The sequence below is a fragment of the Delphinus delphis genome, chromosome 12 (genome assembly GCF_949987515.2).
Source record: "Delphinus delphis chromosome 12, mDelDel1.2, whole genome shotgun sequence".
In the NCBI taxonomy this organism is placed as follows: Eukaryota; Metazoa; Chordata; class Mammalia; order Artiodactyla; family Delphinidae; genus Delphinus; species Delphinus delphis.
The window spans coordinates 77,216,837-77,233,444 of NC_082694.2; the positions used below are offsets into that span (position 1 = coordinate 77,216,837).

The window sequence follows — 16,608 nt, forward strand, 5'->3', positions numbered from 1 at the left end:
TAGCAATTTATCCAGTGTTGTCGGGTAACTAAAATTGGTGATTTAGGCATCAAAGAGAATAAAATTTTTCAGTGATTCTGTCCCTTCTAGCATCTCAGCCTATCTTTTTAAAGGCTGAACTTTTTAGGGCTACATCAGGATTAATTTTAGATCTAATCCAACCTAGTCCTCACCCCAAAACCAGGATGAGTGTCACTAACTGGTTTTTAATATCTCTAAGTCTCTGTTTCACCATCAACAACATGAAAGTAAAAGAAATACTCTCTTGGTTCCTTTTTAGTTTTAAATTTGATGGTACCTATGATACAAATTTATTAAATATATAAGGACAAGTCAAAAGCCATGATAAACGTGGAGAAAAGAACATTAAATTCTTTTCATCCTATTTTATAAGTCAAGTCTTTCCCTTTCTAAAGTTGCTAGGAGAAAAGATTAAGCAGCACAAATCTGCCCTGATATAATTGACCCCTTTGGCTCTAGAAAGCTGATTTGGTTCCCTAAAGCAAACGTGGACATATTTATTTTGAAAGATTCTACCAAAAATGATTAGAAAAATTAGTGTTTAACCATTCTGTTTCATGAGGTATTGCCATTTCTAACTGTAGTATCTCCTACTATATACATTGCACCCATTTTCTTTTATTCTCCTCAAAGTAAAGGAACAGAGTATCTCCGTACTCCATATAACAATGTTTTTATTTTTAATAGAACTCTGCTATAAAAGCTGTATATTATTAAGTGTCTATCTTGAGTGATAGTTATTTTTAGCAGTACGAGCAAGATGCAGTAAATTGTATTCTTAGGTCAGCAAATAGCCTAAATCTATTCTTTTATATGAGGTAAATACTTGCAATTTTTAGATACTTCACATGTTCTTTTTCTTTTTGGGATATCTCCAAATATTCTGTCTTCCTTGATGCTGTTGTTTTGGTTTGCGGTCGTTTCTTTTTCCTTATAACCGTGATTCTTGAGGGTGAACATGATCATCATAGCATGTATGTCCAGTACTAGGCTCAAAAAACAGACCGACTAAAATTTAATTTGGTGGTTATTAAATCAAGAGCCATTTTAAAAATTGAGATTCAGGGATTCTCAACCTACGAAAACAGAATCTCCAAAGGTGGAGTTTGGAAATCTGTATATTTTTTAAAACATCCAAATTGATGATAAAGAAGTCAATCTGTATATCAGTATTTGAGAAAGCTGCCACAATTGGTGGCTATGTGTGTGTATATATATATATATATATATATATATATAATCTTCTAAATAAAATCTTTTCACCAGGCTATGCCTCCTTTAAAGACATTTGTTTACTGCATGTACTCAAATAGAAGGCAGATGCCCATAAGAAGGGAAAAATCCAGTAACAAAGGAAAATGTATTTTAGTCGCCATTCATATATGAAATTATTAGGCAAAATAATCAAAATGTGTACTTGACATTAGGTCTACTAATTTAATTATACATGAACACAAAATCACAGGTACAAAGTGATATATTTAACATTTAGAAATACTGCTTTGTTTCATTTACATTTCATGAATTAATTTTTTTAACCTTTCTCATGTGTCTTCAGCGTTGGCATCTTTACGGTGATTAGAGCTGTATTTTGAGTAATTAGAAGAGTTGAGTGATGGATTTTTCCAGAGCTCTTGATCTTCTCTTTCATCTATATTATTTTAAATATAGCACTTTTAATAAATCATCTTTTGGGCTTCCCTGGTGGCGCAGTGGTTGAGAGTCCGCCTGCCAATGCAGGGGACACGGGTTCGTGCCCCGGTCCGGGAAGATTCCACATGCCGCGGAACGGCTGGGCCCGTGAGCCATGGCCGCTCAGCCTGCGCTTTCGGAGCCTGTGCTCCGCAACGGGAGAGGCCACAACAGTGAGAGGCCCGCGTAGCACACACACACAAAAAAAGCAGTTGATATTTCGTCTTAAAAGTAATGGTTAGCTGTTATTTGTTCTTATTTGTATTTCTTCTCTTTATTTCTTTCTTTTGGGATTAGCCAAGTAATTTTTAGTGTTCCTTTTTAAAATTTCCTCTACTAGTTTGTTTAGCTACAATTGTTGTTTTTTTTGTTTTTTTTCCCAGTGGTTGCTGTGCGTTCCAATATGCATCTTTACCTTATAGTTTACTACTGTTTCCCTTTAAAGTGAACTTGGGATAGCTTCTTTACAATTATATTTTGTTCTCAAAATTATGAGGTTACACCTCCAGAAATGATGACCAAATAAGTCAGTGTTAAATTTCTTCACATCTTTTCCTCCTCCACCCCAATTCACCTTTTTTTAAAACCAGGTTTCCTCTGTCAGGTACCTCTGTAATATACAACACTTGCATTGTTTTAAGTCTTTTCAGGCTACCGTAGCTTCCCAGGAAACTGCCTTGTTTACCAAAATAAAGTTGAGAGCACCATAAGGTATGGAGACTTCATACAAGAACTTTAATTTGATAATGTGACTTCTCAATTTGGGAAACTCTTCACTTCTCTTCAGAAACATATGGATATGAACTTAATAACACTTGCCTCTTAAAGCAGCATAATCCTGTCCACTTATTGAGTTGTCAATTAGTTTATGCCTATGCTGATAATTTTTTAAAGCAATCTTTATAGATTATTTTGGTTTTATTTAAACAGGATGAATTAAACCTTGCTGATTCCGAAGTGGATAACCAAAAACGAGGGAAACGGCATTATGAAGAAAAGCAAAAAGAACACTTGGATACTTTAAATAAAAAGAAACGAGAATTAGATATGAAAGAAAAAGAACTAGAGGTTATCCATCATTTTTTTTAATGTTTTGTTTACACCCTTAGTCATGATTATTAAAGTGTGTTTTCCTAATGTCATGTTTTCCAAACATAGACATGTTGTCCGATGACTATCTGTTTTGTATGAAGTAACAGCTGTTTCAGTGAATCAACAGAGGAAAAGACTGAGGGACTCTCAGAGTGTGGGGACTTCTTAGATCAACATGAAGAGGACTTTAGGCAGCACTGCCACAGCCCCATGTAGTGTCACTGAGTGATTTGGAAAATGGCACGCCCTCCACTGAAATAGTTCCTTAAATGCCCAGGTTGGCAAGTGCATACAGCTTTATGTCAGAAAAATGCTCCCCTGCCTCTGAGTAACTTGGGTGTGAGCTGGGTTGCAGTTCAGCTCCCACTTACTAGATAACGTTTGTTGACAACTGAAAGCAGCAGCCTTGTTTTTAGAGGAGAGTAAGTTGAGGGCAACCGTGGTTTAACCTAAAAGAGATGAATTCCAGCTTTGCTTTTACATGTCTTAGGAAAATGATTTAAACTCTGTAATTCATTTCCCTATTGTTTAAAACTTACTGTACTACAAATGTCGTGAATATAAATACTATGTTTGATATGTTACAAACACGAGGGTCTTTGTGTTTCAGTACTATTTGATGTTCAGAATCCATCCTAAAACACACAGAATGCTATGTCTGACCTCAGCACCCTGGGTGCCAAACCTTTCATAACTGCTACTTGAAATTTGTTTCACTAGGAAGTTATGGAGCTCTTACAAATTATTAAAGTGTGCACACCAATGCAATTTTCTCTTGAAGATTATGACAACTCTGGACCGTATTCTCAGTATAAAGCTTAGAACAATAATGATATTAAACGTAATTAAGATACATTTCTTAAACATAAGTTCAGAGTTCTATTTTGCATACTTTGGCACAAGTAGTACAGTGAATTGTTATATCAAAGAAGAGTTTTAAAGTTAAACATCTGTTATCTTAGGAGAAAATGTCACAAGCAAGACAAATCTGCCCAGAGCGGATAGAAGTAAAAAAATCTGCATCAATTCTAGACAAAGAAATTAATAGATTAAGACAAAAGATACAGGCAGAACATGCTAGTCATGGAGATCGAGAGGAAATAATGAGGTAAGTGATTGCTCGCTTTTCTACTTTATGATATTATCCATAGATACGTAATAGTGAGACAAAAAATAACATTTATATATCAATCTTAAATTTGGGTAAAGTGTTGCTATGGCATATAGTTATAGCTAAACTAGCCTTTCGTACATGTATTATTAATAATAAACATTTTTCCTTCGGAATTATTACAGAACTCATTACAGAATGACATTTTAACATAGTTGCCATTTTTATACCTGTAAGATTCATATAGACATGAGGATGTTCAGCTTCAGAAGTAATCAAAGAAATGCAAAGCAAAACAATTAGAAGCCATTTTCATATATATCAAGATGAAAAGAACACATATTTCATGTCAGTGAGATTTCAGTGAAATGGATATTTTTATATTACTTGTGAAAATGGAAGCTCTAGTTTAGTTAGAGCATGGGTTCTGAAGCAAGAGTAACTCAGTTTGAATTGCAATTCTGTTACCTACTAAACTGACTTTGGAAAGTTATCTAATTGCTCTGAACCTCAAATTTCTCATCTATAAAATGGGTATAATTATAGTACTTACCTTATAGAGTTGTTATGAAGATTAAATGAGATGACCCATAATAAACAACGTATAGGATACATAATATGTTAGATGTTATTGTTATTAGCCTTTCTGAAAAGTTTTAAGGTAGTTTATGTTAAACGCCTTTAAAAATTTCAATTTGGCCAAGTAATTTTGTTGTTATAATCCAAAATGAAAAAAACAATTTGTACTTGGATGTTTATTGCAGCATTAGTATTTTTTTTAGTTGAGATATGGTTGATTTACAATATTATATTTCAGGTGTACAACATGGTGATTCAGCATTTTTATAGATTGTAGTCCCTTTATAGTTATTATAAAATATTGGCTATATTCCCTGTGCTGTACAATATATTCCTGTAACTTACTTATTTTATACATAGTAGTTTGTATAACACTAAAAAATTAGAAATCTTGTATAACTGGATGATAATGATTGAATTACAGTAGAAAATTATAACTATTAAACTTTATGAAGAATTTTTCATATTAAAAAAGGCAGGGAACAGGAGTGATCTCAATTCTGATTTCACAAACTTTGGGGAAAAAGGGGAAGAAACAAAAATAGTAACAGAAGTTTTTCTTTAAAATAGGTAATACCTTACATGTTTTAAAAATATAATGTGAAAGGGCAGACAATGAATTTTTTCACTTTTATTTTATTAAATTATTAAATATGCTTTCAATGTTTCTGTATGCAAAGGCAAGATGATATGAGAATGTGTTTTCATCCTTGCAGATACAAAAAGTAGTACACTAAGCTGTTTTAGGGTGCTTTCTTTGATTTAATGCTATATTTTGTAGATCTTTCCATATCAGTACATAGGCATTTTCTCATTGTGTTTTTATGTTTCACAGTATTTAGTCATCTCCTACTGATGGATAGTTGAGTTTTAACTTGATTTTTTACTATTATAAATGGTGGTACACAACAAATAATTTTATACATGCATTATTTTGTATAAATTTGGGGTTTTTGTTTTTGTTTTTTTAATAGGATAAACCCCATTCTGGCAGAGTCCCCTTTCTAGGGATTGTACTTTTTTTTCACTCCTATCAGCAATGAGTGCTTGTTTCCCCACAGCCTAAACAATGTGTGATTATCGTAGATTTTTTGCTGATAGATATATTTCCTAAATATATATATACACACCTCAGTGTAATTTTAATTTGCATTTCACTTCTATTAAATGTGGTTAACATCTTTTCATGTCTTAAGGACCGTTTATTTATATTTCTTTTTCTGTGAATATTTTTGATGTGAGGAGTGTATTTTATCTTTTTCCAAACGGCTGTTTAGCCATTTGAAAAGTTATTGGTCCTCTAATTTTTTCCTTAAGAATGGCCATAGGAGTAATATTTTTTGTATTTTTGCAAGTTCAAAACTTTGTCTCTAGCTTTTGAGTTTGAAAGATAAGAGTTTAGCCTAATATAAAATCCTCGTTCTCCTGAGTATCTGTGTTTATGATGCTCATCTGTTAAGTTCTATAACTTATCCAGAATGTCAAATTCTGTGATCCTTTCCTTGGTATACACAGTGCTTTTTTTTTTAAATATATAGATTTAAGTCTTACTTCTTAAAAGTTTTCTGGTATTTTACTTTTAAGTATTTTCTGCTGTCTAGTGTTCTTTTTAGAGGTCTTCAGTTATACATATGTTGCATGTACTTTTTCTTCTCTAGTTATTTTGTCTAACCATTTTATGTGGGTTTTTTTCCTGTTTTGTTTGTTTTTCTCATTTCTCATCTGTCTGTTGATGTTTTCTGTGTTGTCTGTTTGTTCCTATGCGTCATCTCATTTTGTCTCATGTCTTTGTTTTTTTTGCTTTTTGTCTACACTCCCTTGCCCCACCTTGGGTTCTGCAAGTTCATGCTTCTCCTCCTCTTGTCTGTTTGTAACCTGTTGTTGTTTACCTGTCTGTTAGCTTTGAATTCCTTGATTTATCTTTTCCTTCAGTTCTTTCATTTCTGCTTTGAGGTGTTCCTTCCTGGTAGCACTTGTGTCTTGTTTTGTTTTCTTTTGTTTTAATTTATCGTGTTCAATTACGGTTTTAATCTGCTTTGTGACAACGTTGTAATAAGTTTTCTTTGTCTGTAGAGAGAGTTTTGCTGCTCTTTCCCAGCGCTTTTTTCCCCCCATAAATATCTTTGTATGTGTGCTTTGTTTGTGCTTTTTTTGTTATTCGTTTTTTAATTGGTTGGATTTTCTGGGACTGGACATTTGAAGGAGGATGGGACGGATCACTGAGAGCCTTGGCCAGGGTTCGCCCTTCATCCTTTGTCAGGATCTTTCTCTCCCTCTCTACAGCAATGAGCTGTTGCCTCCACAGTAGCACTCTGAGAAGCCGTGTCTTCCCGGCCTCTTTGACCTTGTCTTGTTCAGGCTGGGGCTAGGGGGATCCTAATGCCCAAGCTGTGTTCTTCTGTTCCTGCACTGGCATGTGTCACTAAGGGGAACATTTCTTGCCTTCTGGTGCGATCCCTTCCTTGCTAGAAGATCTGTATTTGCTGGTATTCTCTTACGATCTGCCACTCTGGGCCCCACTTGGGCACTTTCTTCACTGACTTCCTCTGCCTTCTCTGGGGCTTGCACTGTGTTTCTGCCCCGCCCCGCTAACAGCTCTCCCCAGTCGGGGCAGCACGCTCGCATTCTGGCAGTGTATTTGTCTGGAGGTTTATGAAACCTGCTACTGCTGGGCCCTCTCAGCGCTCCCTGCACTCCCTGTTCTTCCTATTAAATATATTTGAGATTTTACTTTATGTTTCGTTGAAATAGGCAATATCAAGAAGCAAGAGAAACCTATCTTGATCTGGATAACAAAGTAAGGACTTTAAAAAGGTTTATTAAATTACTGGAAGAAATAATGACCCATAGATATAAAACGTATCAACAATTTAGAAGGTAAGTGTATTAAAAAATATTACCATATATTTTACATGTTTGTTTTTTCTTCGTTTTCACATTCTCGCTTATAAATAATAAAATTAAATTAAAAGCACTTGCATGATTTATTCAGAAAAGAAATGGTGGTAGTGCTTGGGATCCTGGATTTGAAGGGACTTTTATAGTGAGCTTTTTAAACTTAAACTGCATTAGATATGCTTTACTGGATAACTCATAGATGGCTGTTCAGTCTATGCTCAAATGGGTCATTTGGAAGCTCATTGGTTCTGTTAACAGACTGTTTCACTGTTGGACATTGCATGTTCTCAAGGCATACGCGTTTTGATGGGACGTGTTAAGGCAGTTTCTCAGTTGATTACCATGATCTACTAGAATGGTGTAGCTCCAGGGATGCAGAGTCTATGTTTTGTTTGCTGCTGTATCCCCAGTACCTACCGCTGTGCCTGAAATATAGTAGAAACTTGATATATATTGGTTGAATGAATGAATACAGGATCAGCAAAACTGGATGTCATTAATATACCCAGAAATGTGCAGATTGACAGAGATAAGTTAACCTCAGCTAAAATCACAAGCAACAGAAATAAAGGACAGTTTACAGGGTAGGGTTGCCCTTTGATATACTTGGATCCAAGGCAGCCCTAGTCTTTCCACCTAACCTCTGTTTTCCCCATGACATTCCCTCAGTAACATGCGTTTTAACTACTTATACCAAAAACTATAATCTTAAGACTATAGAGTTTTTTTTTTTAATTTAGCTCTAGTACGTATGGGGAAATTCAAATAAAGCCGTAATGAGAAACGGGCTTTGCATGTTTGACCATATTCCTTAACTAAAATATAGCTTAGTTCTTGAAATGTGTATTTCAGTTTTATATGCATGTTATTAGGACTTAAAGAGTTTTTAATTTTATCTTTTTGAGGCTGCCTTGCAGTTTTGTTAGGTGGGACCAGAGCAGGCTTTGGTGAAGGACTGATTTTTTTCCTACCTGTGCAGCTGGGTTCTTCTGGGTCCTCTGTTGATATGTTGCGAGGTTATTCCACTCATGCCTTTGGGAATATGAACTATTCCTGGCTCTGGGTGACCTCGGGGGTTGTTTCTGGTTCTGTTGGGTGTTCCTCTCACCAGCCTCGGGCAGTATCCTCACACGGACACTGAGGAGGACGGTGCTCAGCCCGAGGCTCTCCCTCCCGCCTCTGTGGTCCTCTGGAGCTCTCTCTGTGCTGCTTCGTGAACCGGAGGTGCCTTGACCGCCCCAGACCCTTAAACAGGAAGACTTCTGGACTCTGCTTGGGTTTCCACTCCCCTTTTACTCTCAACATAAAAGTAACTTGGGGCGTTCACAGGGCTCAATTTGTTTGTTTCCCATCTTTCAGAGATTCTTTTGACTGGAACTGTCTGCGATGTCTGATGTCCAGAGTCCAAAAACTCTTGTTTCATAGACTTTGTCCAGTTTTCTAGTTGTTTCACGCAGAAGAGTAAATCTAATGCCTATTACTGTGTCTTTTCCAGAAGCAGTAGGGTTCGTTTTCATATTGTTATTCAGAAAATTTTAGAATATTTTCTGTAAAGGTATTGGTTTTATTTAGTTTTCTATCTTGATATGTTTCTTCACCACTGACATGTTTTATATTGTTTATCCAATCTTGGGAGGACAATAAAAATGGTCAAATTTTTTAAATTGTTTATCTCTTTACACTGGAGAACCTTGCCATTTTATGAGGACAGTCTCTTTTAGTCATCCCATGAGTGGAAGCAATTGAAGAATACGTATCAGTATTGAAAGAAAGAAAAGTTAACAGAAAATTCTGAAAACCAGCTAGCAATAGTTGTGGCAGCAAAAGAGAACTCAGACTATCAGTATTTTCGAATGTGGAGATTTAATACAGTTTAGGAAGGGAATTGGGAGGGAAAAGAATAAAACGATAGTTATTCCGAAGAAAGGAGCCTTAGACTCATTAAGGAGCAAAGACGTCAAGAAAAATAGCCAGTCACCTGTCACCTAGATCTTATTTTCTGAATACCATTCCGCAACAAAAGGAACCAAGGCTCCTTTGAGAAATGGCTGATAATACCGGAGCAGAGCAGGGAAGGTAGAGATGAGCCTCTTGCTATGCCAGAAAGTAAGGAAGTGCCCCCCCAAAATGTGGAGTCATGATAAAAGGACATAGGCAGCTTGAAGGGGCTCCACTGGCAAAAGCTGGGACAAGTTGAAGACCAGAATAAATAAGAACAGTAATGGATGACAACCCAGTGAATAAAATAAGAATCTGTGACTGCGTCCTTATAAACAGAAAGGTGGTAAGTAAATAAATGAGGAAGAAGGGAAAGCTCTTCCTTACAGCAGAATGCCATATGACGAATAAGTGAAGTTCACGTTGTGCTAGACAGTGCGTAAGGTATTACAGGTACAACATGATTAAGAGATTGCCTTTGCCCTTTTTGCTACTGTAAAGTTAGGAGGAGACAGGCAAATGAATAGGCAGTTTCCCATTATCTTAACACTACTAGAGTTTAATCCTCTCAAGGACAAGATTCATGTCTTCTGTATTAGGGTGATATATAAATTAGTTGAATGATTGATACATTCATATGGACTGACTGTAATATAATGGGTTTCATTATATGTGGGATGACATCTTTATTCATTTTATAGATGTTTGTTTATTATAAAAGGAAATGAAGTGGTAAAAATGTGGAGACATGAACGAAATATAAAGACACAGGCAAAAATCATCTAAAATTTTACCTATTAAATGGGCACCAGTGTTAACATCTTGGCATACTTTCATCTGGCCTTACATGCTGGTGTGAAGATCATGCTGAATATACGGTTCTGTATCTCTGTAATCTTTTTAATATGCCCAATTTCTTTTTTCAAGGTGTTTGACTTTACGATGCAAATTGTACTTTGACAACTTACTATCTCAGCGGGCCTATTGTGGAAAAATGAATTTTGACCACAAGAATGAAACTCTTACTATATCTGTAAGTATCTTAACTCTTTGCGTGTTAGTCATTAAGAGAATTAGCTGCTTCATTTCTTTTGATGATATTTTGATCTGTTGTCATTGGAAAACAAAATAACTTACTTTGAAGTTAAAGATAGTCTTTGCCAAAGTGTTGAAAATTAAATTGATGTTACTGACTAAAGCCATTACTTTAGCTTTTTATTTTTTCCCCCAGACAGCCACATTATTTTCTTATGGTGATAATTAGGAATTTTATTTTCAGTGATAAATATTTACCTTCTCTTTAAACTCCACTGGTTCCTTTTTAAAATTCATGTAGCATTTTAAATTACGTGGGACATTATAGAAAGTGTATTCTCTGGCCCCACTATAGGAAGCCAGAAGAGAATTACTCAAAGAATGTTCGACCCCATGTAATTGTCTTTGTGCTACTTATTTTGGAAGGTATCCCTAGATCTAGCCTCTTTTGTATAAAGGAAGCCACCACTTTCAAATTATGGAGTCTGTGTGTCTGGATTCTATCACAGTCACATGCATTAAAGGAGGAGTGTGGGATATAGCATTAAAAATAGTGTAGTCAGGGGCTTCCCTGGCGGAGCAGTGGTTGAGAGTCCACCTGCTAATGCAGGGGACACGGGTTCGTGCCCCGGTCTGGGAGGATCCCACATGCCGCGGAGTAGCTGGGCCCGTGAGCCATGGCCGCTGAGCCTGCGTATCTTGAGCCTGTGCTCCGCAACGGGAGAGGCCACAACAGTGAGGGGCCTGCGTACCGCAAGAAAAAAAAGTGAGTCAGGAGGTCAAAAGCAGCTACTCACTCTAAATAATTGGGTCAAACTTTTCAAATATTTGCATACTATTCTTAGTTGCCATAAATTTTATACTTCCATTTTAATACTTAGAATAAGTAATAATTTGCCATACAGATATGCAACTAAGAACCCATCTAAAAATTTTTAAGAATAATAATAATTGAGAAAAAGAATGACAATACATTTAAAAATGGTTAAAAGTCATTAATTCGCCAAGTGGTGAATAAGCACATGAAAAAGTGCTCAGTATCGCTAGTCATCAGAGAAATACAAGTTTATACCATAATAAGTTACTATCCCGCTCCTATTATTGTGACTAAAATGAACAAGATTGATAATACCTTGTGTGGGTGAGGTTGTGGACTTAGAACGCTTATACCTTGCTAGTGGGAGTATAATTTGGTAGAACTAATTTAGAAACCTGTCTTGCAGGGTCTATTAAAGCAATTCCACTCTTCAGAACTCTTCAAAAACCAGTAAAATTTATCTACAGTAATTAAAGTCAAAATAGTGGTTACCTTTTAGGGGTTGGTAGTTGACAGGAGAGGGCACAGGGAATCTGCTGAGATGCTAGAAATGTCCTGTCTTGATCTGAGTAGTGGTTACCCAGGTGTGTGTGTATATGTGTACGTATATGTCAGAATTATTTGAGCTAAACACTTAAGCTTTGTGTTCTTTACTGTATATAAGTTATACTCTAGTAAAAATTATACTCTAGTAAAAGAAAATATTAGGTGTTTGGATAATTTATCCCCAGAGCCATAGCTGTTCAAGACAACTGAAACTAGATTTTCTGACATTATCATCCCTGTTATTCAACAGAATATTATTGCTTTAAGAATCTTCAAGTTTTCTAGTCTTCATTTTACAAATAAGAAAACTGAGGCAGAAGTCCCATGATAGGTTTACTAATAGGCCAGGGATAAAATTTAGATCTCTGTAATTTATCTGGGGCTTAATTCATTAGAATGATACAAGATGCAGTTTAGGAGCAAAAGACTGCATCCTGTTTCTTAGTTCTTACTGTTCTGGGGGGGGGGGGGGGGGGGGGGGGGTGTGTGTGTGTGTGTGTGTGTGTGTGTGTGTGTGTGTGTGTGTGTGTGTGTGTGTGTGTGTGTGTGTGTGTGTGTGTGTGTGTGTGTGTGTGTGTGTGTGTGTGTGTGTGTGTGTGTGTGTGTGTGTGTGTGTATGTGTGTGTGTGTGTGTGTGTGTGTTTGGTTTTGCTTGGCTTTTTACTGCTTATGTTAATGTTGCTTTTGTGTTTGGATTTTCATAGAGAATTCAGACTTCAGATGATAAATATAAAATTTCAGTGTATGTTTAAATTCCGAATTTTTTATAACCCTTAGAAGATTAAAATACAAGTGAATGCTCACTTGAGAACCAAATAATTTTTCAAATAGTGTTTTGGAAAATACGTGAAGCTGTATATCTGTTAAAACACATATGATAAAACTGGTTGGTGCTCTGTTTTTTCAACTTGAGTGCATATATGTATATCTGGAATTCTCTTAAAATGAAATCGAGTTCCTTCAAACGTTACATATAATGTCTTCTTAGGAAATTATATGAAAATGTTATCTCACTAATTACTTTTATATTGTTCCCATGAACACTTACTAAGAGAAACTTTTAAAAGAGAGTTATGTATTTCAATTGATTGCTGCTGTTACTCTTTGGCCAGTGTGAGCCTCTTTAAGTTGATCCTGTGTCCTTTTGACATTCAGTAATTACTTTGAAAGCAGTTTAACCACTAGATGTCACTAGAATTCAAGTAACAAAGGATTAACCTGGCACTTAAAATGTTTGACAAAAAGAAATAAAACAATCCCATTTACAATAGCATCAAAAACAATAAAATACATAGGAAATTTAACCAAGGAAGTGAAAGATCTATACACTGAAAACTATTAAGACATTGATGAAAGAAATTGAAGAAAACACAAATAAATGGAAAGATAACCCTTGTACATGAATCAGAAGAATTAATATTGTTAAAATGTCCATACTATCCAAAGCTATCTATAGATTCAGTGCAATCGCTATCGAGATTCCAAAGGCATTGTTCACAAAAAGAAAAAACAATCCTAAAATTTGTATGGAACCACAAAAGACCCCTAATAGCTAAAGCAATCTTGAGAAAAAAGAACAAGCTGGAGGCATCACATTTCCTGATTTGAAGCTATGTTGCAAAGCTATAGAAATCAAAACAGTATGCTATTGGCATAAAAATAGACACATAGACCAATGGAACAGAATAGAGAGCCCAGAAATAAACCCAGGCATATCTGGCCAACTAATATTTGACAAAGGAGCCAAGAATATACAATGGGGAAAGGACAATCTCTGATAAATCGTGTTGGGAAAACTGGATATCTACATGCAAAAAATGAAACTGGACTAACGTTGGTACTTTTATTATTAAGCCTTTGGACTTTCAGTATGTTAGATCTGGTTATGACGAGAAACTGTTTTCAGTTTGATTCTCTCACAATAAAACAGAAACCACCGTTACACAGCTCACTGTTTTACTCTAAAATATTTTGAATAGAATAGTTGTCGTTTCTAAGTCACTAAATGATTTTTTTTAATCTTCTTTTTTACTATAAACTCATCCTTTCTAATGGTAGCCAATCTTTTATGTAAAGAAATTAATCTGTTTTTTTCCTATACTTTGTTTTTTGTCAACTCATTCAAGGTTCAGCCTGGAGAGGGAAACAAAGCCGCTTTCAATGACATGAGGGCCTTATCTGGCGGTGAACGTTCTTTTTCCACAGTTTGCTTCATTCTTTCTCTGTGGTCCATTGCTGAATCTCCTTTCAGATGCCTGGATGAGTTTGATGTCTACATGGTAGTGTTGACTTTTAAATTCTCTAATTTTTTGGTTGTTTGAAATGTATATTTTGACAGGAAGCAATTCATTCTTTAGTTTTACCCATAACAGAAAAGATCCTGCTCTGATAGTTTTGTCTGTGATAAGTGATAAGAGAAGAACCAAAGAATTCCAGTTCTCTCCCTTGCTAACATACCACACTGGCAGGGACCCTGTCCTGGATTTGCAGCCTTTTCCCCAGTTTGCTTCCATCTTCCATTTTTACACATAATTATAAGCAGTTCCCCACATTTGCTTTCCCTGACTCTCGCCACTGTTCTCTCCCTTCCTGCACAGCCACACTTTTCAAAACAGCAGTGTGTGTAACAGGAGGGAGCGAGGACACTGGACTTCGAAGTTAAAAAACCGAAGATTGAGACCTACCTCTGTCACCAGTTCCCCAGCTGACTTTGGGCAAGATATCTATCCTCTTTGGGCCTCAGTTTCTTCATCTATAGAATAGATTATTAACCTTTCCTACCTTGTAGGGTGAGGTCCTATCTGTAATGTGCTCACTATGGTGTGGGTGCACAATAGGGCCTCCCAAAGCAGCTGTGAAGCATTCTCCTTACTGCTTCATGCCTCCTTCTTTACTAAATCTACCGTAATCTGGGTTTAGACGACAATATACTCCAGCAAAGCTTGTTTAGCAAAAATCATAAGAACTTTAATTCGGTGAAGTATGTGGCACCACAGACTGACCTTCCATCTCTTAAACTGTGTCTTCTTACCTCCTCTTCGTTCTCCGTGCGCCAGTCTGCCTCCCCTAATTCGGGTGCCCTTAAATGTTTGAGGTCTTCTTTGTTTTTCATAGTGGTGTTAATTTTCCTGGATATCATGTTCTACCTACCCCCAGCCCCCACACACACAGACACACACAGTCCCACAGGCTGCTGTCTACGTTTGGATCCCTCCCAAAGCTAAGCATCTCATTCTGACATCTCTCTTGTTCTCTGGACCCGTGTGCTCGACTACCTGTGAGACCTCATCTAGTGAACAACCCACATCTCAAGCTCAGCGTGTCTGAGTCTGAATTTTTCTCCTCCAAGCCTTCCTTTTCCTGAATTCTTTTCCTTGATTAGTTGCAAATTGCCATTTCCAGCCCAACACCTAACTGCAAAACCAGTGATTTATCTGTGATCCTTCTTTCCTCGTTACGCATGAAGTCTGACCCCTGTCTCTTCTCTTTTCAAGTATCTCCCTGGTCCCCGCCCTCTGCTCCTTCCTGTTACCTCTCCTGTCCTTGCCTCTCGCGTGTTGTCATCACTTCCTGTCCACACTCTCAGACCTTAATCCTGCCCCTTCGCAGTTCCTCCTTCACTGTCTTGCCAGGTTTATAGTTCTAAAATAAATCTAATTGTAGTCACTCACTTGCTTGAAAATCTTTGGTTTAATTCCAAAGGGTGACTTTGAAACCCTTCATGGTACGGTAGCCGCTGACTTTTTCAGCTGGACAGAGCTGTTTGTGATTTTCCAGACTCTGCGCCTCTGCCTGTTGTGCTCTTCCTCGTTGTATGTCGCACTCCGACTCATCTTTCAGGACTCGGTTCAGATGTCCCCTTTATGTAGCCTCCATGACCACCACCCTGCCAGGCAGGATTAGGGACTTCTCAGAGCTCCCTCAGCACCACCTGACATCCACTCGTGCAATTATATCATTTTTATATTTTATAGTATCTAATATTATGTATCATACACATTTTATTATTATATATATTATATTTATATATTTTGCATTCTATTGCAATCCCCTATTTTCATGTCTGAATCACCCACCAAATTTTCAATTTTGAAGTTGTCAACTCTGTCTTAATCATATTTCTAACTCCTAATGCCTAGCCCATAATTAAGATTTAGAAAATGCTTATTTACGAATCAGAATTCATATTTGTAAGTGCTATGTAATCCTTCAGTGGTTTTTTTTTTTTCTATGCTGTAACTGCTGAAGATTAGTTAGAAATTCCTCTGAGACTTGGCTTCAAAGCTGATTCACAAATCGTAGAAGATGATTGCTCTTTCCATATAATATTTTTGTCCAAAATGCTATTATGTAGACTTATCACCCATCTTATAAGTCAAATTTAATTCTGAACAATTTCTTTCTCTTTCAGAAACTTACAGGTTCTGAGTCAGAATGACATTTTGCCTCATTGAAATTATTCAGAAAAATGTACCCAAGTTCTGAGAACCAATCCAGTGGAAATGAATAAATATTTCTTGGTGCACTGGGCAGCTTTGCTATTAAATGATGGGCTTCCCCAAGGCATTGTTTTGAAAGGACAGTTTTCACTTTGGGCAAGCTCCGGTCACTCCTGTTAACGTTAAGTTAGATGACTTTAGGGATATGCCTGATGGAAGAATTTATAGAGTAAGAGCCACTGAACAGTGTAGCTGGGGTGCAGGGCCCCTGTCTGTCTCCAGAGCCCAGGTTCTAAACCGCCACGCCATACGGTACGGCCACACGCGGTTTCATTTGTCTGTGTTTTCAAATTTCAGGAGTTTTCAAGGGAGGAGTGAGGTACTTGGATTTTTGTTTTTTCTGTTATTTAACTCAGAAAATGGAAGCACACAGTTTAATT

At 36.6% G+C, this 16,608-nt stretch overlaps 1 protein-coding gene across 4 annotated transcripts in view; it reads left to right on the plus strand.

Annotated features, from left to right (window-relative positions):
* SMC6 (structural maintenance of chromosomes 6) overlaps window positions 1–16,608 on the plus strand; it is a 76,777-nt gene that overhangs the window by 53,313 nt on the left and 6,856 nt on the right. For all 4 annotated transcript variants that reach the window (XR_009521486.1, XR_009521487.1, XM_060027066.1 and 1 more), the window contains exons 21-25: window positions 2,644–2,781; window positions 3,768–3,913; window positions 7,247–7,372; window positions 10,259–10,364; window positions 13,856–14,008. Coding sequence is in view for 2 of the 4 variants with exons in the window: in XM_060027066.1 (XP_059883049.1) it covers window positions 2,644–2,781; window positions 3,768–3,913; window positions 7,247–7,372; window positions 10,259–10,364; window positions 13,856–14,008 (669 nt within the window). In the remaining 2 variants the exon portion in view is untranslated. The remainder of the gene's footprint in view (window positions 1–2,643; window positions 2,782–3,767; window positions 3,914–7,246; window positions 7,373–10,258; window positions 10,365–13,855; window positions 14,009–16,608) is intronic.